The sequence below is a fragment of the Scyliorhinus torazame genome, chromosome 9, assembly GCF_047496885.1.
Source record: "Scyliorhinus torazame isolate Kashiwa2021f chromosome 9, sScyTor2.1, whole genome shotgun sequence".
Classification (NCBI taxonomy): domain Eukaryota; kingdom Metazoa; phylum Chordata; class Chondrichthyes; order Carcharhiniformes; family Scyliorhinidae; genus Scyliorhinus; species Scyliorhinus torazame.
The window spans coordinates 135,435,738-135,461,278 of NC_092715.1; the positions used below are offsets into that span (position 1 = coordinate 135,435,738).

General features: G+C 44.8%; 1 protein-coding gene across 1 annotated transcript in view; it reads left to right on the forward strand.

Moving 5' to 3' along the window:
* prdm6 (PR domain containing 6) overlaps positions 1–25,541 on the forward strand; it is a 397,085-nt gene that overhangs the window by 325,778 nt on the left and 45,766 nt on the right. The window contains exon 7 of the mRNA XM_072516543.1: positions 19,946–20,122. Within this exon, the coding sequence (XP_072372644.1) occupies positions 19,946–20,122 (177 nt within the window). The remainder of the gene's footprint in view (positions 1–19,945; positions 20,123–25,541) is intronic.

Sequence of the window (25,541 nt, forward strand, 5' to 3'; positions counted from 1 at the left end):
CCCAGCCATGTGTGACCCGTGGGCGGCGCCATCTTGTACACCCACAACCATGTGCAACCAGTGGGCGCCGCCATCTTGGCTGGAGTCTCAGGACCCCGACTCGGATGACCACGCACCGCCCGAGAAAAGCATCCAACGTTTGCCACAACTTGCCTCGGTGACCCTGGACCAGTCTCGGCCCCGAATGCTCTCGACCGCGAAGATGACCGTGCTCATCAATGGCCACAAAACATCCTGCCTGATCGACTCCGGGAGCACAGAGAGCTTCATACACCCCAATACGGTAAGGCGCTGTTCTCTTCCTATCCACCCAGTTAGCAAGAAAATCTCCCTGGTCTCCGAGGAGGTCTCACTCTATAGAGATCAAAGGGTTCTGCATAGCGAATCTCACGGTCCAGGGTAGGGAATTAAAACATTTCCAGTTCTACGTCCTCCCTCACCTCTGCGCTGCCTGCTGGTTCCGCCCAGTAAGGCGGAGTATAAGAGCCTGTGTCTCCTCAGCAGCTGCATTCTGTAGCTGCGCTGCTGGGGGAAACATCTAGTGCAACAAAGCCTTCAATTGTCTCCAATCTTGCTTCTGGAGTTATTGATCGAGCATCACTTTCCAATATTCCATGCAACTGTCAAAATGAAGCATTTGTGCACATTCCTTTTGTGCCTGATTCCATGTGACTTTTCTTTGTTGAGTGCTTCACAAGTGCCTGCAGCATGGCTTCTGGCTTTTAGTGGGGTGAGAAACAAGTGGCCTTGCAGGAAGACCTCAAGCAGATCTGGCCCTACAAAGAACGGCTTCAGACTGCACTACCTTAGTCTGGGCAATCTGGTGACAGACAACAGCAGGGGCACTGATTGAGTGACAGTGGTGGGAGGAGAAAGCTGTCTTCCTGAGTGATGACAGCAGGTTCACACTCCAGAGAGCTACCTCCACTCCCTTGGGGCAATACCTCATCAATCCTAGTAATCTGTAGGACGATAGATAACTTGACTGCTATGGGATCTGGTAAGCCCCTTTGAGCACTAATATCTCCTGTTGTGACGGCAACAGTTTGAGCTTGCATTACTTCATTCTGAGCTTCCTCTGTAACACTTAGATGTTGCATTGCTTCTGTTTTTGCTGTAATGGAATTTGCAACATCAGCTGACAGGTGCTGCATTTTGGTTGGGTCTTTAACTTTTCCCATGGAGCTGGTGGAAGAATGGGTTTCAAGCTCTGCTTAAAAACTCATGGCAAGTTTGCAATAGCCAATCTAATGCTCCTTGGGTCGAAAGAGAAAATGCTGGAAAATCTCAGCAGGTCTGGCAGCATCTGTAGGGAGAGAAAAAAGCTCACGTTTCGAGTCCAATGACTCTTCGTCAAAGCTAACAGACAGAGAAAGCGGGAAATATTTATACTGTGGAGTGAGAATGAAAGATGAGTCATAGCCCCAGAAACCCAGGGAAACGGGGTGCTAATAGCCACAGAAACCAAGGGGAAAGAGAGCTAATGGCAGTCCCCAGAGAGAACAAAAGGTGTGAAAGGTCAAACAGCAGAGAAACTAACATCAGAGGGTAAACTGTGACAGATGGAGATGTGGGGGAGAGGAAGGGGGAAGCAAAGGGGAGAAAGGGTAAAGAAAGGTGGATAAGATGGGGGGGGGGGGTTAATATATAATAAGAAACACAAGAAAGAAAGAAATGGTAAAAGACAGTTAAAATGAAATGGGATGAAAACAAATGGATCCAGGTGGGGTAGAGCTAATCATCTGAAGTTGTTGAATTCGATGTTGAGACCGGAAGGCTGTAGCGTACCTAACCGGAAGATGAGATGTTGTTCCTCCAGTTTGCGTTGAGCTTCACTGGAACATTGCAGCTGGCCAAGGACAGACATGTGGGCATGGGGGCAGGGTCTTTTGTTAAAATGGCAAGCAACAGGAAGGTCAGGGTCCTGAATGCGCACAGACTGAAGGTGCTCAGCAAAGCGATCACCCAGTCTGCATTTGGTGTCTCCCCGATATAGAGGAGACCACATTGGGAGCAGCGAATGCAATTGACCAGATTGAAAGAGGTGCAAGTGAAACGCTGCTTATCCTGGAATGAGTGTTTTGGGCTTGGCTTGTTAAGCATGGAAGAGATAAAGGGGCAGGTGTTACATCTTTTGCGATTGCATGGGAAGGTGCCATGGGTACTGGATATGGTGAAGGAGTGGACTGGATTATCTTGGAGGGAACGGTCTCTGCGGAATGCTGACACAGGGAGTGAAGGGAAAATGTGTTTGGTGGTGGCATCACGCTGGAGTTGGCGAAAATGACAGAGGATTATGCTTTCCATACGGAGGCTGGTAGGATGAAATGTGAGAAGGAGGGGGACTCTATCCTTGTTCTGGGAGGGAGTTGAGGAGGTGAGGGTAGTGGCGCGGGAGATGGACCGCACACTGTTGAGGGCCCTGTCAATAATTGTAGGTGGGAAATCACGGTTCAGGAAGAAGGAACACATTTTCGAAGTACCATTTTGGAAAGTGGCATCATCGGAACAAATGTGACAGAGGCGAAGGAGTTGAGAGAAAGGGATGGCGTCCTTACAGGGTGCAGGGTGCAAAGAGCTGTAGTCCAGATAGCTGTTGGAGTCAGTGGGCTTGTAGTGGATATTAGTAGATAGTCTATTGCCGGAAATGGAGACAGAAAGATCAAGGAAGGGAAGGGGAGTGTCTGGGATGGACCAGGTGAAAGTGATGGAGGGGTGGAAACTGGAAGTGAAGTTGATGAATTTTCCCAGGTCCGGGCGAGAGCATGAAGCGGCACCAAAATAGTCATCAATGTGTCGGTAAAGGAGAATGTTCCACATACCCCATAAAAAGGCTCCTTGGGTGATGCGGAGTTATGACTGAATAGTTGGAAATATTTGCAAGCTGAAAGCTGATACATACACAGAAACATACTTAGAAAATAAAAGCAGGAGGAAGCAATTTGGCCCTTCGAACCTGCTCCGTCATTCATTATGATCATGGCTGAACATCAATTCAATCCTTTGATCCCGCCTTCCTCCCACATCCCTTGATCCATTTAGCCTCGAGAGCTACATCTAGTTCTTTCTTGAAATTACACAATGTTTTGGCCTCATCTGTTTCCTGTGGTAGTGAATTCCACAGATTCACCATTCTTTGGGTGAAGACATTTCTCCTCATCTCATCCCTAAACTGTTTACCTCTTAGCCTCGAACTATGACCCATAGTTCTGGAGTCCTCCACCATCGGGAACATTCTTTCTGAATCTACCCTGTCCAATCCTATTAGGATTTTATAAGTTGCTATGAAATCCCCTCTCACTCTTCTAAACTCCAATGAATATAATCCTAACCAACTTAGTCTCTTCATGTGACAGCCCCGCCATCCCAGGAATAAGCCTGGTAAATCTTTGCTGCAGTCCCTCCATGGCAAGAACATCCTTCCTCAGATAAGGACACCAAAACAGCACACAATACTCCAGGTGTGGCCTCACCAATGCCCTGTACAATTGCAGTAAAAGATCCTTATTTCTACACACAAATCCTCTCACTATGAAGGCCAACATAACATTTGTCTTCTTTACTGCCTGATGTACCTGCGCACTTATTGCAGCGACTGATCCAGTTGGGCACCAAGGTCTTGCTGTGTATCCACCTCTCTCAATTTACACCAATTCAAATAATAATCTGCCTTCCTATTTTTGCTACCAAAGCAGATAACCTCACATTTATCCACATTATACTGCATTTGCCATGCATACGCCCACTCAGTCAGCCCGTCCAAATCCCGCTAAAGCATCTCTGCATCTGCCTCATAGTTCACCCTCCCACCCAACTTCGTGTCATCTGCAAATTTGGAGATAATACATTTTGTTCCCTTGTCTAAATCAGTAACATATAATGTGAAGAGTTGGGGTCCTAGCACAGATCCCTGCGGTACCCCACTTAGTCATTGCCTGTCAATCGGAAAAAAGTCCATTTATTCCAACTTTTTGCTTCCTGCCTGCTAACCAGATTTCTATCCATCTCAAGACATTACCCGCAATCCTATGCGCTTTAACTTTACATAGTAATCTGTTATGTGAGACCGTGACGAAAGCCTTCTGAAAGTCTAAATAAACCGGTTTAAAGTCTAAATATCCACCGGTTCTCCCTGATCAACTTTACTAATTACATCTTCAAAGAATTCTACTAGATTCTTCAAGCCTGATTTCCCTTTCATAAATCCATGCTGCCTTTGTCTGATGAGACCACTGCTTTCCAAATGCTGCACAATGAAATCCTTAAAAATGGACACGAGTAACTTCCCCACTGCCAACATTAGGCTCATCGGTCTATAGTTCACTGTTTTCTCTCTACCTCCCTTTTTGAATAGCAGGGTTACATTAGCTACCCTCCAATCTGTAGGAACCATTCCAGACTCAAAATATTTTTGGCAAATGACCACCAATGGATCTACTCTTTCTGGGGCCACTTCCTTAAGTACTTTGGGATGGAGATTATCAGGCCCTGGAGATTTGTCCGCCTTCAATCCCATTAATTTCTCCAAAACAATTTCTTCACTAATACTATTTTCCTTCAGCTCCTTACTGAAACTTGTGTTTCTCAGAATTTCCAGGATACATATCTTCCTTTGTGAAGACAGCCAAACTATGAATTTAGTTCCTCAGCCATTTATTTGATCCCCGTTAGGAATTCCCACATTTCTCACTGTAAGGGGCCTATATTAATTTTTATCAATCTTTATTTCTTTACATACTTATGTAGAAACGTTTGCATTCAATTATTATGTTCCCCACTAGCTTACTTTCATATAGTATTTTCTTCTTCTTAATCAATCCCTTGGTCTTGAATTTTAAACTATTCCCAATCCTCAGGTCTATTGCTTTTTCTTGCTAATGTTTATGCCTCTTCTTTGAATCTAATACTATCTCTCATTTCCCTTGTAAGCCATGGTTTTGCCACAGTTCCCTTTCTACTCTTGCACCAAAGAGGAATAAACAACTTTTAGAGTTCACCTATTCATTCCTTGAATGTCTGCCACTGCCTGTGCACTGTCCTTCCTTTCAGTAATATTTCCCAGTCTATTATAGCCAACTCATGCCTCATATCATCGTAGTTACCTTCATTGAGATTCAGAACCCTGGTCTCAGAATCAACTACCAAACTATCCACCTTGATACAGATTTCTATCATATTATGGTCACTCATTCCCAAGGGTTCTCTCACAAGTAGATTGCCAACTAATTCTTTCTCATACGGCAGTGCAAGGTTTATAACGGGGAAGGGTAATTACGATGCGATTAGGCAAGAATTGGGAAGCATAAGATGGAAACAGGAACTGTCAGGGATAGGCACAATTGAGATGTGGTCCTTGTTCAAGGAGCAAATACTGTGTGTCCTTGATATGTATGTCCCTGTCAGGCAGGGAGGAAATGGTCGAGTGAGGGAACCATGGTTTACAAAAGAGGTTGAATGTCTTGTCAAAAGGAAGAAGGGGGCTTAGGTAAGGATGAGAAAACAAGGTCAGTTTGGGCACTTGAGGGTTACAAGATAGCTAGGAAGGAGCTCAAGAAAGGGCTTAGGAGTGCCAGGAGGGGGCATGAGAAGTCCTTGGCGGGTAGGATCAAGGAAAACCCCAAGGCTTTTTACACTTATGTGAGGAATAAAAGAATGACCAAGGTGAAGTTAGGGCTGGTCAAAGACAGTAGTGGGAACGTGTGCATGGAGTCTGAAGATATAGGAGAGGCCCTAAATGAATACTTTTCTTCAGTGTTCACAAAGGAGAGGAGCCATGTTGTTGAGGAGGATAATGCGATTCAGGCTGGTAGGCTGGAGGAGGTAGATATTCGGAAGGAAGATGTGTTAGAAATTTTGAGAATCCTGAGGATAGATAAGTCCCCTGGGCCTGATGGGATATATCCTAGGATTCTTTGGGAGGCGAGGGATGAGATTGCAGAGCCTTTGGCTCTGATCTTTATGTCCTCACTGTCTACAGGAATAGTGCCAGAAGACTGGAGAGAGGCGAATGTTGTCCCCTTGTTCAAGAAAGGGAATAAGTATAACCCTGGGAATTATAGGCCGGTTAGTCTCACTTCAGCCATAGGTAAATTATTGGAAAGGGTCCTGAGGGATAGGATTTATGATCATTTGGAAAGATACAGCTTAATCCAGGATGGTCAGCACGGATTTGTGAGGGGTAAGTCTTGCCTCACAAGTTTGATTGGATTCTTTGAGGAGGTAACTAAGTACATAGATGAAGGTAGACCAGTTGATGTCGTATACCTGGATTTTAGTAAGCCGTTTGATAAGGTGCCCCATAGTCGGCTCATGCAGAAAGTAAGGAGGCATGGCATAGAGGGAAATTTGGCCGATTGGATCAGTAACTGGCTATCACATAGAAGACAGGGGGTGGTTGTAGATGGTAAATTATCATCCTGGAGCCCTGTCACCAGCGGTGTACCACAGGGATCAGTGCTGGGTCCTCTGCTATTTGTGATTTTTATCAATGACTTGGATGATGGAGTTGAAGGTTGGGTGAGTAAATTTGCTGATGACACCAAGATTGGTGGAGTAGTGGATAATGTGGAGGGCTGTTGGATAATGTGGAGGGCTGTTGTAGGCTGCAAAGAGACATTGATAGGATGCAGAGCTGGGCTGAAAAGTGGCAGATGGAGTTTAACCCTGATAAGTGTGAGGTGATTCATTTTGGTAGGACAAATTTGAATGCGGAATACAGGGTAAACGGCAGGGTTCTGAAGAATGTGGAGGAGCAGAGAGATCTCGGCGTTCATGTCCATAGATCTCTGAAAGTTGCCACCCAAGTGGATAGAGCCGTGAAGAAAGCCTATAGTGTGTTAGCATTTATTAACAGGGGGACTGAGTTTAAGAGCTGTGAGGTTATGCTGCAACTGTACAAGACCTTGGTTAGACCACATTTGGAGTATTGTGTGCAGTTCTGGTCACCTCATTATAGGAAGTATGTGGAAGCATTGGAAAGGGTGCAAAGGAGATTTACCAGGATGCTGCCTGGATTGGAGGGTAGGTCTTATGAGGAAAGATTGAGGGAGCTAGGGCTTTTCTCATTGGAGTGAAGGAGGATGAGAGGTGACTTAATTGAGGTGTATAAGATGATGAGAGGGATAGATAGAGTGGGCGTTTTGAGTCCGATGACTCTTTGTCAAAGCTTTCTCAAAGAGTCCGATGACTCTTTGTCAAAGCTTTGTCAAAGTTTTCTCTCCCTACGGATGCTGCCAGACTTTCTGAGATTTTCCAGCATTTTCTCTTTCATTTCAGATTCCAGCATCCGCAGTAATTTGCTTTTATTTAGATAGAGTGGCGTTCAGCGACTTTTTCCTCGGGTGGATGTAGCTGTTGCAAGGGGGCATAACTATAAGGTTCATGGTGGAAGATATAGGAGGGATGTCAGAGGTAGGTTCTTTACTCAGAGAGTGGTTGGCGCGTGGAACGCACTCCCAGCTATGGTAGTGGAGTCGGACACTTTAGGAACTTTCAAGCGGTTATTAGATAGTCATATGGAGTGCACTAGAATGATTGGGAGTAGGTTGATTTGATCTTAGTTTCAGACTAGTTTGGCACAACATCGTGGGCTGAAGGGCCTGTACTGTGCTGTACAGTTCTATGTTCTATGTTCATTGCACAAAACACAGTCCAAAATGGCCTATTTGCTTGTTGGTTCCTCAATGTATTGGTCCAGAAAAACATCCCGTATACACTCCAGTAATTCCTCCTCTATTGTACTGTGACTAATTGGACTCACCCAATCTATATGCAGAGTAAAGTCACTCATAATCACAGATGTTCCTTTATCACATGCATCTCTGATTTCCTGCCTAATACTATTCTTCCTAACTCCCTATATTCTGCCTTTAGGAGCGCATCCGTTTTTTTACCTATGTAGTAAAATGTGTACCATGAGCACTGGCTGTTCACCCTCCCCCTTTAGGATGTCCTGTAACTGCTCAGAGACATCCTTGACCCTAGCATCAGGGAGGCAACATACCATCCTAGAGTCTTGTTTGTGGCCACAGAAACGCCTATATATTCTCCTTATCATTGAATTCCCTTAAACTATTGAATTCCCCACTATTTACTCCTTCCCTCTGCTGCAGAACCAACTGTGGTGCCGCAGATTTGGCTGTTGCTGCTTTTCCCTGAGAGGTCATTTCCCTCAACATTGTCCAAAATGGTATATCTGTTTTGCAGGGGAATGGTCACAGGTGATTCCTGCACTGCCTGCCTAGCCCTCTTACTCTGCCAGATGGTCACCCATTCCCTTCCTGCCTGTGGATTCTGAGCCTGCAGTGTGACCACCTCGCTATACATTCTACCCACGATACTCTCCGACTCGCAGATGCTCCACGGTGTCTCCAACCGCCGCTCAGCTTCGAAACCCGGGCTTCCAGGAGCTGCAGCTGGAGACACTTCCTGCACACGTGCTGATCCTGGGGACTGGAAGCTTCCTTGGTCTCCCACATGGAACAAAAGAGCAGACCATTTCTTGGCCTTCTGCTGCCATCTTTTACCTTTTGAATTCTGAGGCTGACAGTATTCCGAAGTTGAATAAATGTGAAATATAAGTCATGATTGATTGAGATGAATGGCAGGTTAGTGATGATGTTTTTTTTTCCCACGGGATGTGGGCATCACGGCTAGGCTTGCTGTTATTGTCCATTGCTAATTGCCCTTGAGAAGAAGGTAGTTGACCTAGCAACAATGAAGTAACAGTGATATGTTTCCAAGTCAAGACGATGTGTAGCTTGGAGGGGAACTTGCAGGTTGTGATGTTCCAAAGCACCTGCTGCCCTTGTCTTTTGGTGGTAGAAGTTATGCGTTTTGAAGGTGCTGTAAAAGGAGTTTTGGTGAGTTGGTGCAGTGCATCTTGTAGATGGTACACACTGCTGCCACTGTGTGTTGATAGTGGAGGGAGTGAATGTTTGAGGTTACGGATGGGATGCCAATTAAGCGGATTGCTTTGTCTTAGATAGTGTCAAGCATATTGAGTGTTGTTGGAGGTGAACTCGTCCAGCCAATTGGAGAGTATTCCATCACAATCCTGACTTGTGCCATACAGAAACTGGACAGGATTTGGGGAGTCAGAAGTGAGTTACTTGTGTTACGATCCCAGTTGACATTACTACTGGATGGGAAGTTCCCAGAATGGAACCCTGGCGCAACAGACCGGAACATACACTTTCCTTTAGAAAACCTGGATGAACAGAGTTGCAGGACTGCGAATTAGCTTATAACAACAACAAAAAACATTTGTTAAACATGAAAAGATTGACAATAATGCAACACTCCTTCACTCCCACCTATCTTCACAAATATACGCAGATTTTAGAAAATAGATGCAGGAGTAGGCCATTCAGCCCTTTGAACCTGCACCACCATTCAAGGCTGATCATGCAAATTCAGTATCCCACTCCTGCTTTCTCTTCATACCCCTTGATCCCTTTAGCCGCAAGGGCCACATACAGCTCCCTCTTGAATATATCTAACAAACTGGTCCCCAACAGCTTTTGTGGTAGTAAATTCCACAAGTTCACAACTTTCTGAGAGACAAAGGCCGAATTCTCCAGCGACAGGGTTTTGGCGGGGGCGGGAATCGCGCTGTGCTGGTCGGCGGCCGCTGGCTGCGCCTCCCCCCCCCCCCCCCCCGGCGATTCTCCGGTCCGTGATGGTCGCCCGTTTTTTGCCAGGACCGCCGGTGTAAATTAGAGTAGGTCCTTACCAGCGGAACCTGACGGTGCGGGCGGCCTCCGGGATCATCGGGTGGGCGCGGGGGGATCTGGCCCCGGGAGGTGCCCCCACGTTGGCCAGGCCTGCGATCAGGGCCCACCAATCCATGGGCGGGCCCTGATCAGCCGCTGTTGTCCTCCACGATGGCCGATGCAGAGGCGAACCCTCCCGCACATGCGCTGGGATGATACCAGCAGGCGCCGGCACTCCCGCGCATGCGCCAACTCACGCTGCCCGGCGGAGGCCCACCGGCGCTGGTTGGCATGACGCAAACCACTCTGGGGCTGGCCTAGCCCCTGAAGGTGCGGAGGATTCCGCACCTTTGGGGCGGTCCGACGCCGGAGTGGTTCACGCCACTCCTCGGCGCCCGGACACCCTGCCCCGCCGGGTAGGGGAGAATCCCGCCCAAGGTTCTTCCTCCTCTCAGCCCTGAATGGCTTACCCCTTATTCTTAGGCGGTGGCCCCTAGTTCTGGACATCCCCAACCTCGGGAACATTCTTCTCGCATCTAGCCTGTCCAGTCCCATCAGGATTTTATTTGTTTCTATGAGATCTCGTCTCATTCTTCTAAACTCCAGTGAGTACAAGCTCAGTCGATCCAACCTTTCTTCTTATGTCAGTCCTGCCATTCCGGGAATTAGTCTGGTGAAACTTCCCGGACCATGTTAATACAAAATATATATTATGTTGTAATGTTCTCAATAAATACACAGTCCCTGTAAACCAATAGGCCAACTGTGGTCAGACAAATCCTGGGCGGGTTTCACTCAGCCCAGGGCCGGGCCGGAGAATCCTCGCGACTGACGTGAATCGCGCCACGCCGCCCCGGCGCTGGCACGTGATTCTCCGCAGGTGCCATTGGCGTGCCGTGTTTGGCACGGTGCCGGTCGGGGGCTGCTCTAGGGGCCAGAATTAGTCGTCGGGTCGGCCCATTCACGCCGTCGTAAAACACGACGGCATCTACGACGGCGTGGACACTCTGCCGGAATTGGAGAATCCCGCCCCTATTCTGAAACCAAGTGGCAGATGCCACCCATATTAATTTCTACAGAATTCTCCTCAAAACCAACCAAATGATTATGACACTTTCTCCGCTAGGAGAAAATGAGCTTTCCTGTCTATCCTATCTGGGCCCCTCATAAGTTTGTACACCTCAGTTAGGTCATCCCTTAGCCTCCTCTGTTCTAAGGAAAACAACCCTGGCCTGTCAATCTGTCCATATATCTGCAATTTTCAAGCCCTGGCAACATTCTTGTAAATCTCCTCTGCGCTCTCCAGAACAATTATGTCCTTCCTGTAATGTGGTGACCAGAACTGGGCACACAATTCCATCTATGGTCTAACCAGCATTTTAAACAGTACCAGCATTACATCCCCACTTTTGTATTCAATGCCTCATCCAATAAAGAAAAGCTTCCCACATGATTTCTTTTCCACCTTATCTACCTGTCCTGCCACCTTCAGGGTCCTGTGGACATAAACTCCTCTCGCACTCTCAATATCTTCCGGTTTACTGTGCATTCCCTTGCTTTGTTTGCCCTCCCCAAATGCATTATCACACATCTCTGGATTAAATTCCACCTGCCACTGTTCTGCTCACTCAACTAAACCATTGATATCAATCTGGAGAGAACAGGTATCCTCTTCACTATCAACTACACTGCCGATTTCTGTGTCATCTGCAAATTTCCCAATCATGCCTCGCACATTTATGTCCAAATCATTTATCTGGACGGGTCTACAACAAACAGCAAGGCCCCAACACCGAGCCCTGTGAAATGCCACTGGAAACCACTTTCCATTCACAAAAATCCACTTTGTTTTCTGCTGAGCTAATTTTTGACCCAATTCAACACTTTCCCCTGTATCCCATGGGATTTCACTTTTCTGAGTAATCTGCCATGTGGGACCTTGTCGAATGCCTCACTAAAATCCATGTAGACAACATTCTTTTACGGACACATGAAGTGATGAACTATCTCCATCAATCCTTCTTGCTACTTCCTCAAAACATTTGATTAAGTTAGTGACCCGATTTTCCCCAAACAAATCCATGCTGACTATACCTGATTAATATAACATGATAAATTTCAGGAATAGGAAACCTATTCCTTTGGATAATTCTTAACCCTGTCTATCTGAGATCTTACCATACATGTTTCAATCATTTCCCTCTTTAGAAACACACTTTTGTACCCATTACTTATTACCCAATTCTGTTATCGTTTATGTGAGAATGTTCTATGTGATGAATTTTTGCATCGCCAAATATCGCATTTTTAATTTCCTAGTTTTTGAATCTTTTACTGTGGTAAACTGTTTGGTGATTAACATTATCAATCACTTATTTGTGGAATTTTTAATGTGGTTACACATTCCTTCCATATCAGTTGATATTCTGGGCAAGATAGCGAACCAATGGCATCTATCAATGTCCTTCTGGTCAGCCAATGTAATGTGTATTGTGTGGTGTGGATGTGTAGGTGGAGAGGAACAAACACCTCAGACTCTGGAAGGTTTTTAGAGACATTTGCAATTTGAAATGTTTTAAAAATGTTTTAATAGAAGGCTGTTAGTCACAATGCTGTACACTAATCAGTCCTGAATGCCAACACAGGAATGTTGCTCATTTAACTCTGACATAGTTTAGATGATTTACAAAATTTCTTTAGTCCAAGTTTTTTTTATCCTATTACAATTAAGTTAGGCTTTTATCTCTGCAAAAATTCTCTCCGCTTTTATTTTTTTTTAAATTTAGTGTACCCAGTTCCTTTACTTTCCAATGAAGGGGCAATTTAGTGTGGCCAATTCACCTACCCTGCACATCTTGGGGTTGTGGGGGTGAGACCCACGCAGACACGGGAATAATGTGCAAACTCCACATGGACAGTGACCTGGAGCCAGGATCAAACCCTGTTCCTCGGCGCTGTGAGGCAGCAGAGCTAACCACTGTGCACCGTTCTGCCCTATTCTCTCAGCTTTTAATTTAGCCAGAATGACTGAGTTTTTGGACAAGTGTAAAATGATCAAAGAGAGCATGGATTCGTTAAGGGAATATTTTGTCCAGTTGAACTTTTTGAGGAGGTCACATACATGGTGGACAATGAATGTTATCAATATGGACTTCCAAAAGACATTTGATGAGATACTGCATTATTGGCAAAAATGCATGGAAGTATAGTTAACCTGTGACAAATTGATTGAGGAGGTAGGAGACAGAAAGTGGAGTGAATGGAACATTCTTTGATTGGCAGAATATGACAAGAGATATTTTCCAGGGCTCTGTCCTGAGACTTCAGCTTTGCATAATGTTTATTAATGGCTTGGATGAAGGAATAGAGAGTTGCATAGCTAAGTTAGGAAATACAGTATGTTCTGTAGATGGGAGCAGGAAGGGACATAACAGATGAAGTGATTATGTCAGATGGAGTTCAATGTGGAGAAGTGTGAAATACTGCCATGGATCCTAGAGACACTAAGGGCTCTGAAAGATCAAACGGATTTAAATGTCCATGTACAAAAATCACTAATAGTTTATGCAAATATTCAAAAATAATCAAAAAAGCTAATGTTGATGTTACGGACAGAAGTGGGATTAATTTAAACAGCACTAATTTCTCCTCTCATCGCCTGTCCGTCAACAGAACGGTGTTTTTGATTTGCTTCTCCCTTTGTGAGCAGTGGTGTACTTCCCAACCCCTCAGTTTTGGTGTGATCCAATTTCTATTAATAACCCCACAGCAAACTCGAGATAAAATTAACTCAAAGGGTTAGTTTATTTGCACACATTCAAACTACAGGAGGAAGGTTGTAACATTGTCTCCTCTGCATTCATATAGTAAAAGATGATTCGGAAAAAAATAGATTTACAGTGCTGGTGTTCAAACTTGGACAGAGAGCTTCTTTTCTGTGTGGCTGCTTGTAGGATGATGGACAGCAGACTGAGCTTGCAGTCGCACAAGGCATTATTACTGGTTTCACAAACTAGAGGTTAATTTCACATGACCTTCCATTTCTCCACATTGTCGTTGACATGGGATGTGTATCCCTTGTCTGGCTCCCCGAGATGGTTAACTGTCTCAATCAATAACAATTGAAAGGAAGGTGGCAGGGTCCTTTGTCCTAGCAAATGAGTAGGCTCCAGTTGGCCAACCTGCGTTTTGAAAGGAAGATGGCCTTTTTAAAGCTCTCTTTGAATTTGGTCTTTGCTACTCAACAGGGCTCATTAGTGCCTCTTCAGAGATAATGAGATGTATGTTTCTTCAATACGGCCACGTAGCCCCTTTTGTTCAATAGTCACTGACAAACATAGTTTCAGTGATTTTAAAAGGTCTTTGTCCAGTTTTAAACATTCTAGAAATAGTCATGAAGATATCTATTTTTATTGATAGAAATATACAGTGTGAGGTCTTAGTACCCTCACATTGACCTCTATCTGTTGGAATATTAAGAGAAGTAATTCTATAGATGGGCAGTGCTCAGGTCAGACCTAATCTGGAATAGTGCATGCAGTCTTGGGCAATGATGCTAAGGAAAGATATATTGACCCCCAATTAGTATTGCATAGCAGTGTCAGCTTTGATTTTTGTGCTCCAGACCTGGGGTGGAATGTTCCTAAAAAATGGCAACGTGACAGGTTCTGAATGAAAATCGATGTGTGTCCCGTAGAAGCACTTCCAAGTTTTCACTTCAGATCTTCTGATACTTTGTCAAAAATAAGCAGGGGGCTATTTGATACCATCACTTTGGTGGGGCATGCCCGGATCCATGATGCCCCAATCTTAAACTGCAGTTTGAGGCCCCCCCCCTCCCCCACCTCAGGACATTGGGACCCCTGGCAGACTCTCAACCCTGCAAAACAGATGGTCAACCTCCACCCACCACCCCCAGGCCCAACACCATGGTTGGGTCACTCCCCCATATCACGCATGCATCAGGGAAACACAAGCCCCCCCCCCCACCAACCTCGCAGGCATTGCGGTATTCTCCCCCATTCTAAGTCACTGTTCCTCCACCCCCACTGCCATACAAGCATAGCCCCCCCCTCCCTCCCCCTGACCATTCCCCTCCCCAAACAAAGTGGAAACACTCCCGGATTCCTTAGAGGCCCTACACCCTGGCAGTGCCAGGGTGATTGAAGATGTGCCAGGGCACTGCCCAGCCATGTCCTTTACCACCCGGGGGCAACACTCACCTCTGAGCCCCCAACATGGTCATCATGACTGGTTCCTGTTTTTGGAAACCAGTAATGATGCCCATTGGCATCACATTTTGCTGGAGGGTGGAAACATCTGACAACCTCGGAAGTAACTACGTAAAGTTGTTTCTGAATATTAAATGCATGCAAATTAATGGTAATTAGTATCACATCCAGCAAGGGCTTGAATCTGATTACATTGCCAGCAGGGGGCGGTCAGACCTCAAAGTGATGATGCCACTACAAATCCCTTTTCAGCCTTCTTGTGAGAGTTAGTGGCTCTAATGAAATTTGTGCCGGGGCAAACGGGCCCAGAAGAATTGTCCCTGAAGTGGCAGTGAAAAGCCTCAACACCCTCTGTCAAAGGGCTGTGGATGCTGCATCAACTGTATTTACACGGCTGAAATCAGTAAACTTTGTTATGCGAGGGAACTGAAGGATATGGAGCAAAGGTTGATAACTGGAGTTGAGGTACAGATGAGCCATGATCTAATTAAACATGAACTGGCTCAAGGGCTTAAATGGTTTGTTCCTGTTTGTATATTCCTAATGTGCCATGCACTATCTTGATCTAATTAATTACTAGTAGGTAATGAATTGTGAATTTTGCTTAGCACTGTTTTTTTTAATGCATACACAATCATCAATCCAGTGGGACTGTCAGAAGGAAATAACTGCTCAATAACATTGAGGAATATTGCTGCCAATCATTCATTGCCTTAAAGGGATTGTTTCAGTGAATATAGAATAATTACACCTTTAATTTTTATGGCTTATTGTAAAAGTGAATTATTTCGGTGCAGTTATATTGACCTACACTGTGAAATTGTTTCTTTAATTTGCTGTGAAGAATTAATTTAACCATAACATATCAGATGCCATGAAATAGTTCCCTCCTTAGTTTCTCCTTTATATATAGAGTGAATTTAAATATAATCGCATGGGAATGATCTTAATTTAGAATTTGAAACTGAAATATCCTAATTTCCTGATAAAATATTCAGAATACTAGATTGTCGCTAAACATACTGCCATTCTGAACTTGTTAATCTCCTCACCAATGTCAGATTCACAGATCATTCCAGGACCACTGTAGAACCACAGAATTTAGGGCAAAACATTATGTAAAAATAATTACTTTCTCAATAAAGATAAGACAGAAATATGTTTAAATGTTTGGCTGTAAACTGACTGGGATAATTTAATTTAGATTCGGTGAAATAATCCTTTTAAGATATATATGGAAGATGTATGTTTATGGATACCTTCGATTCCACAGGGGATAAAAATGGTCTGAAAGTTTGTCAATATCAAATTTTATGGCTTTGAAATGTGGATGAGATTTAGCTGAACTAGATATTTACTCACTGGACTGAATGTTGTTTAAATAGTTTTTAAGATTCCTTATTTGTCCTTTTTTCTCAATTCCCATCTGATTTGCTAGTTTGCATAATTGTCAATTGTAAAACCATAGCAAACCGAAGATCAAGTAAAATCAATGCCCCTGAACTTCTGCCAGATTCTCCTGATAAATTCATAGTTGTTCTTTCAGTATCGAACGTGATATAATGTATATTACAAACATATTGACAAATATGATCAAACAGTATTCTCAAAATATTTCAATACATTTTGCACCTTGACCATGTTGTCTCGTGCTTGGAAGTCAGTTGAGCAGATGACAGTTCCTCTCAGAGAAGGTTCTGCTTTATCATCTACACCATTCTTGTTTAATGTTATAGGAATTTGGTTTTAAATCTCTCTCTCTCTCTCCCTCTTCCTCTCTGCCTCTCCCTCTCTCTATATATGTGTATACTTCTGTGACATAGTGGAAAGCCTCAGGCTCTTTGATAAAATAAATTAATGTTAGATGGATTTGAACTGAACTTTTTCTTTTAATTATGCATTTTTTTCAGACCAATCCCTTATGTACCACATTCTTGAAGTATTTTTTTTATAATACATTGTGATAATGATGTGAAGTTGGCACCATTATAATAATAATGGATATTACTCCCACGTCCCTCTGGCAATGTACTGCAGGAAAATTTGATTAAGTGTTGCAGTGGTTGGGGATTTACAGTGCACAATATAGATAACAATTTTGGATAATATTGCCATCATTGAAAAAGACTGGCAATCAACTATGCAGACACATTCCTGACATCCTTTGGAACCAAATCAATAAATGTAGGTGTATATGAAGTTGCCTGAGCTCACAATGCTGAGTCATATCTGCTGGCCTTATCCAAGTCTACCACAGCATAGCAAGCAATATTATGTTGAGCAAACGTAAGTAATATTGAAGTGCAGTCCTGTTTTTCTCAAGACATTAAAATGTTATATTTTAAAATGACATGGTTATGCTCAATTATCAACTGAATATTACACTGTATTTCATTGCATTGCTTGTCAAAGCTTGTCTGAAGATCCAGGATCTCTCAAAAAGACACTGCCAGTTTTGATCATTACCAAATTATGACTATTTTAATGCAAACATTGAGTACAGTTCGGGCCCACAACGTTTACAGGAGAGTGACAAAAGCTTGTTCTCTAAAGTATACACTGCCTATTTACATCGACATTCTGTCAACTTGAGGTGGTTTATTGCCTTAAGTACTTTTATAGGCACACTGTAATATACAATGCCAATCCAATAGAATGCAATAAATTTAAAAAATAATCATAATACGTCCCACAGTTAATCATAACACTGCACTTGCATCATGTAATTCGACTGGGGGTGGTACCAATACCTCCTCACTGAAATATGCTTCAACCAGATATGAAGTTTCAATATATATATTTTTTTAAACTTTTGGCTGTACATTTTGTAAGACAAAGTTTGGAAATTTTGTAAGTGTAAGATTGCCCTCCAGTGATAATATGAAGATATAAAAATTCATAAGATCAACAACAGCAAAAGCTTGAATCAATATTGGGTGTTTAACATGGTAAAGTGCCCAAGTCACTTATCACTTACCATCCAAAATTTGAGGAAAGAGTGGTGGAAAAGTTTAGGGAGCGAATTACAGACCTTAGGGTCTGGCCAGTTAAAAGCACGGCCATCAGTAGTGGGGCAATTAAAATCGGAAATGCTCAAGAGGCCAGAGTTGGAGGAGTGCAGACATCTTGGAGGGTTGTGGGAATGGAGGAGATTACAGAAATAGGGTGGAGTTAGGCCATTGAGGGATTTGAAAGCAAAGATGAAAGGCTGGATTCTCTCCTGGCAGGATCCAGTGCACTCATGGCAGCGGATTTCCCAACGGCATAGGGGTGGCACAATAGGAAACCCCATTGGCCGGAAGGCGCTCGCTGCCGGCGGCGGCCCGCGCACTAGAAAATGGGTGCTGCGGGATGGAGAATCCGCTTAAAACTGAAACATTGATTAACTGGGCGCCAGTGTAAGTCAGCGAGCACAGGGATGATGGGATTTAGTGCAAGTTAGGACATGGGCAGCAGAGCTTTGGATGACCTCAAGTTTACGGATGGTGGAAAGTTGAAAATTAGGCAGGTGAGCATATGAATAGCCAGATCTAGAGGTAACAAAGACATGGATGGGGGTTTTAGCAGTAGATAAACTGAGGTAGACTTGGAGTTGGCAATGTAGAGGTAGTCTTACCGATGGTGTCGATATGTGATTGAAGACCATCTCAGGATCAAATGTAATATTAAACATGTGAATAGTGTGATTCACCTTCAGATTGTCACTGGGGTTACTTGCTCGAGAACAGAGTTTATGGAGGGAACTGAAGAAAATGGGTGGGAATTTTCAGATCTTCCCACTGGCAGGATTTTCCAGTCCTTCCGAAGATGCCTCTTTTGTGTTTCCCCCAGCGGTAGGGTGGACGAGCCATACAAAACATCATAGGCCTTTGTGGAACTGGAAGATCCCACCGTGACCAATGGCGAGCTGCCTCCACTGCTAGAAAACACGCTGTAGGGTAGTGGGATGTCTAGAAAATCCCAGCCAATTGCTTTGTTCTTCCCAATATTTATTTGGGTGCAAATCTCTGCTTATCCACAACTGGATGTCAGTCTGACAAAAGTGGAGGAGTTGAAAGTGGTGGTGATGAGGTAATTTAATAATAATAATAATCGCTTATTGTCACAAGTAGGCATCAGTGAAGTTACTGTGAAAAGCCCCTAGTCGCCACATTCCGGCGCCTGGACGCAAAGTTAAGTTGTGAGGGAAGCCAAGTGACCTTGGGCATGATTTACAGGCTGTTCACGCCGGTGGAATATTCCAGTCCCACGCAGCATATGAGTTTCCCGGCGACGAGGGGTGCAGTCACCGGGAAATCCCGTTGACGACAGCGGAGTTGGTAAATTCCGTTCACGGGCTGCTTCCGCCACTGTAATACACGTAGCGGGTTGGTCGGTATGTCCTACTCTTTATCTCAAGCTCCTATTTAATGTTGTGAGTCAGAGTGTAGGTGCTGGATGAACAGCTGAGTAAAGAGTCTCACACTGGATTTTAGTTGTTTCATGAGGAGAAGGCTATTTTCTATTCCCCAAATAAAGCTGAGACTGGAAATTTTATCAGAGGAGATTTGATCCGGCATCCTACAACAAACTATTCTCAACATTTGCACTATTATGTCACTTGCAGTACCTTGCTCTTTAAAATATCTAATTTAATATTCTCAAGTCAAAATTAGTGGGGAGGGCAACGCTATCTGTACCTCATCTGTGATTTAATCACATGATTAGACAACTCGTAGTATGAGCAATTGGTTAACTGTATGAGACAGAGGAATGTCACAGATTAACTTTGATTCTATGGCAGTTATATGTAATTTCAGATAGTTGTCCAGTTAGGGAATACAGATTATAATTATGAAATACAAGAACAGCAAATGAGCATTGTATGAATATATGGGAGAAATTCATTATTAAATAGCACTATAAGGTTTATAAATAAAAACATATCTCTAATTTAGTGGAATAAAATACTGTTTTGTTCAATTTAGTAAATGATAGAGAGTATATTTGGTTGTTTTCTAGGCCCTACCAATGTGGACACTGCTCTCAGTCATTCTCCCAGCCTTCCGAATTGAGGAATCACGTTGTAACCCACTCCAGTGACAGACCTTTTAAATGTGGGTACTGTGGACGTGCCTTTGCTGGAGCTACAACATTGAATAATCACATTCGAACACATACAGGGGAAAAACCATTTAAGTAAGTAAGGTACAGAATTTACTTGCTTTAGACCTTCACATGGCTGAACAATGCTCTCTCTGATCACTGCAATCTTTTGTGCACCGTAATTAATTTTATTTTAATCTGAATTCCATTTACGTATACTGTGTTTAATCTTTGCTGGTGATTGGTGGAGGTCCAAGTTCCCTGATTGTCGTGATTTCAGGTCTAAATTCCCTGATAATGATGAAAGCACTTCAAATAACCCTACAGGTTGGCAGTAGGTTCAGATCTGAGTTCCCCTGATGAACCAATCATTTAATGTAACTCATATTCACACAATTGTGGAAATAGACATCATATTTTCTCTTCAATATTATTTCTTTTTGTAAAACAAATAAATTACTCATTTTTGTTTAAGGAAACAACGAGTCAACACTGCTTATTTTATTATTTAACGACTTAATCCCTGAAGTCAAGCGATAGCCTCCTCAATAATGGTGTTTAAGATGATCAGTCCATCATTTAGTCTGTAGAGGGGACATTCCTTGGTAATGTGCAGCACTGTTTGTGTCTCTCCACGCGTGTGTAAGGAGTCTGGACTGAGACCCCAATGGTGGAGTTTGGCTGCACAGGGCTGCTGACCTGTTCTGAACCTATTTAGCAATGACCACTGTCACCGTGGCAGTTCAAAGCCTGCTATTTGACAGGTGAGTTTTGTCACAAGAAGCTTGTTAGTGACTTCCTGTGTTTTCCTTTCCTTGATCCAGAGGATGCCTGCAGGTAGATCTCACTCAGGAAGGGTGCTCCACATGGGGCGCCAAGATGGAAGGGGGGTTGAACAGGTTCTCATCAAGTGGTAAGTGAGGTGCAGCACGGATGGTTTCAACCAGCTTTTGGATTTTTGTCAGTTGCTGGAGGTTTGGGGGAATGATGTTTTCAAAGACAGGATGCCATGGAAGAGTGTTGAGTGGAAACTTGCAATTATGATGTGCATTGTTGCATTCAACGGAGTGTCAACAGGAGGTGTGTGTTGTCATCTTTGTCAGACAGGTGCACAGTACTCTGCTGCAGAGTATCATAGGGCAAGCATTGAGGTCAGGGGTATTGTGGCAGCATCACCTCATGTAGATCCAGCAAGTCTGGTTAGTAGGTTAATACTGCTTTGACCTTTTCTGCTGTTTTCTTCAAGTGTTCCTGGATGGACAGGGTCCTAATTAGAGTAATTTCCAACTATGTTGTGTTGGGATCATGTTTTAGTCTCTGGCTATCCATGTAGATATGCTATTCTTTTTTGGCACCGGAATTGTGGAGGTGGAATACACTGGATATGGTTTTTGAGGGATTTAACATGAGATGGCATGTGCTGCAGTAGTCCATCAACTTTGTAAAGTCTTTGTTAAGAATTTGATCCAGAGCGCAGATGGAATGGAGCTTGGATGGCACATCATCAACGTAGATGATTTTGCAGGATATGGTTATTGGCAGATCATTGTTATATACATTGAGCATGATTTGAGCTAGCACTGAGCCCAGAGGTAGCCCGTTGGCCGGTCTTTTCAATGCACTTCACCCTTGCCCAAGATGGACTCTGAAGGAGTGTTGCAATCAGTGTCCCAACCCAGTTTGGAAGCATTCTGGACAGCTTTGAGAAGACCCATGCCACCCTGAGATAGCTATATTTCTGATATTTAAAAAAAGGGTTAAAGGTATAAAGGGAACAGGTAGGAAAGTGGATCTGAGACCAGGAAGAGATCAGCCATGATCTGATTGCATGGCGGAGCAGGCTCAAAGGGCTGAATTGCTCATTTCTGCTCCTAATTTCTATTTTCCTATGTTTCTATTATGAGCAGTTGTGAAGTCCAGTAATACTACGCCTGTCTTCAGGTTCTTTAGGAAGCCATTTTCAAGCTAGGTGGTCACTGCCAGAACTTGAATTCGTGTGCTGTGACTCTTATGGAAACCAGACTGGTCGACATTCAGGGTTGTCTCTACCTCCTGGGATGTGTGCTGCAGGATAAGATGTAGGCAATGCATTTGACATAGTCCACTTGGGCTTCAGCAAGGCATTTGATAAGGCCCCACATGAGAGGCTGATGGTGAAGATAACAGCCCATGGGATCCAAGAAAACTTGGCAAATTGGATCCAGAATAGGGTGAGAGGCAGGAAGCAGAGGTTAATAGTTGAGTGTATCTTTCTGACTGGAGGCTTGTGTTTAGAGTTGGGCCCCTTTTTGTTTGTGGTTTATGTAAATGATTTAGGGCAGGATTCTCCGCTCCCGGGTCTAAGTGCCCGCGCCGTTGTGAACGGCGTCGCGTTCCACGACGGCGCAAACAGAGCCCGGGCACGACCTATTCTGGCCCCCACAGGGGCCAGCACAGCACTGGAGCGGGTCAAGCCACTCCAGCATCCTTACGCGGCGCCCGTGCATGCGTATTTGGGGCAGCCCAATCCTGCGCATGCACGGAGAACTTCTTACGCACGCCGGCCCCTCACCAACATGGCGCTGGTGTTCTGGGGCCACGCGCGGAAGGAAGTAGGCCCGGGGGGAGAGAGGCCAGCCCGCCGATCGGTGGGCCCCGATCACGGGCCAGACCCCATCGGAGGCCCTCCCCGGTGAAGGAGCCTCCCTCTCTTTCCCCCCCCCCCCCACCACAGGCCCCCCCCCAGCGTTCCTGCAGAGTTCCCGCCGGCAGCGACCAGGGGTGGACGGCGCCGGCGGGAACCTGTGGTGTCATAGCGGCCGCTCGGCCCATCCGGGCCGGAGAATCGCTGCTCGCCGCTTGCGGCGATTCTCTGAGCGGCCCGGCACAGAATACTGTGAGCAATTTTGGGCCCCACACGTCAGGAAGGACATACTGGCACTGGAGCGGGTCCAGCGGAGATTCACACGGATGATCCCAGGAATGGCAGGCCTAACATACGATGAACGTCTGAGGATCCTGGGATTATATTCATTGGAGTTTAGGAGGTTGAGGGGAGATCTAATAGAAACTTACAAGATAATGAATGGCTTAGATAGGGTGGATGTAGGGAAGTTGTTTCCATTAGCAGGGGAGACTAGGACCCGGGGGCACAGCCTTAGAATAAAAGGGAGTCACTTTAGAACAGAGATGAGGAGAAATTTCTTCAGCCAGAGAGTGGTGGGTCTGTGGAATTCATTGCCACAGAGGGCGGTGGAGGCCGGGACGTTGAGTGTCTTTAAGACAGAAGTTGATAAATTCTTGATTTCTCAAGGAATTAAGGGCTATGGAGAGAGAGCGGGTAAATGGAGTTGAAATCAGCCATGGTTGAATGGTGGAGTGGACTCGATGGGCCGAATGGCCTTACTTCCACTCCTATGTCTTATGGTCTTATGGAATCGCGCGCCGCTGGTTTCGGGGGGGGGGGGGGAGAATCGCGTGCGGGGGTCGGGGCGGCGTGGTGCGATTCGGGGCGGCGTGGTGCGATTCTCCCTCCCGGCGTTGAGGCGGGGGGGGGGGGGGGGGGGCGGGGGGGGGGGGAGAGAATTGCGCCCTTAGACTTGAAGGTAGGGAGGTAGGTAGGGAGGTTGATTAGTAAATTCACGGATTATACAACAATTGGTGGGGTGGTAAATAGTGAGGAGGATACTCTTAGATTACAGGAGGGCTGGTCAGATGGGCTGGTCAGTGGTAAGCAAAATTCAATCCGGTTAAGTTGAGGTGATGCACTTGGGCAGGACAAACAAGGCAAGGGAATACATGATGAATGGTAGGACCCTGGGAAGCACAGCAGATCAGAACGACCTTGATGTGCATGTACACTGGTCCCTTCAGGTAACAAGCGGGTGGATAAAGTGCTGAAGAAGGCATATGGCAAAGAGTTTAAGAGCAGGGAGGTTATGTTGGAACTGTATAAAATGCTAATTATGCCACAGCTAGAGTATTGTGTGCACATTATAGCAGGAATGTGATAGCACTGGAAAGAGTGCAGAGGAGATTTACCAGGATGTTACTTGGGCTGGAGAGTTTTAGTTATGAAGGGAGATTGGGGTCATTTTCCTTTTAACAGAGGAGACTGAGGGCAGACGTGATTGAAATGTATAAAATTATGAGGGGCATAGTTAGAGTAGACAGGAAGAACTTTTTCCCCTTGATAAGAATAATAATCTTTATTGTCACAAGTAGGCTTGTATTAACACTGCAATGAAGTTACTATGAAAAGCCCCTAGTTGCCACACTCCGGCACCTGTTTGGGTACACAGAGGGACAATTCAGAATGTCCAATTCACCTAACAAGCACGTCTTTCGGGACTTGTAGGAGGAAACCGGAGCACCCGGAGGAAACCCACACAGGCACGGGGAGAATGTGCACACTCCGCAAAGACAGTGACCCAAGCCAGGAATATATCCAGGGACCCTGGTGCTGTGAATCAACAGTGCTAACCACTGTGCTACCGTGCCGATGGTAGTGACCGTGGGATGATCAATGACCAAGGGGCATAGATTTAAGGTAAGGGGCAGGAGGTTTAGAGGGGATATGAGGAAAAGCGTTTTTACCCAGAGGGTGTTGAGAGCCTGGAACTCACTGCCTGCAGGAGTGGTGGAGGCAGAGACCCTCATAACATTTAAGAAATATTTAGAAGTGCACTTGCGATGCCAAGGCATACAAGGCCATGGGCCAAGTGCTGTCAAATGGGATTAGAATAGTTAGGTAGTTGTTTTTGACCAGTGCAGATGTGATGGGCCGAAGGGCCTTTTCTGTGCTGTCGACCTCTATGATTCTAAGACACTCAAGGATCTTAAAGCACACTGAAAGTAGTGAAATTGGTAGAAAGCTGGTTGCCAGTGTGCGATATTTTCCAGGCTTTGGAGTGACAATGATTTTTGCCATATCGAAGTGAGTTTGAGCTGATAACTGTTGTATTGAACTAAATGAACCTGGCACAACATGGGAGCCAAGTTGTTTCAGGAATTCTGCTGCATTGTTGTCATATCCCACTGCTTTGCCGCATTCCAGGCCCGTTAACGTTTTCTCCAGTTCTGTGATCTTGACTGAATTAGGACTGTGGTGTTCTACATTTTGCCGGTGTTGTTTATTTCATTTTGCTTTAGGTGATGCATTTTATTTTATTTTGCATTGGTGTCTTTGCTACATGGAACAGATGACTGGGTTTAGGTGACCGATGGACAATTTACTGTAGGTAATTTTTGGGTTACTCCAAGACAGTGAGACAGGTTCAGAACTTCTGACTGAAATGAGTGAAATTGAGCCCTGCTATCATTTCCTCCCATGTCTCATATTCCTTTAGGAACGCTGAACTTTCTGCATCAAGGCAAAGGGTGTTGATGGGTCGACAGCCACTAGGAGTGGCTGCACAAACAGCTTTATGAATGATGCCACCAAAGCGCTTATATGAATCTTCCACAATTATATTCTGAATAGGTATCGTTACAATGATGTGGTCCAAGGTCTCACTGTATTTCGGCCAATCTG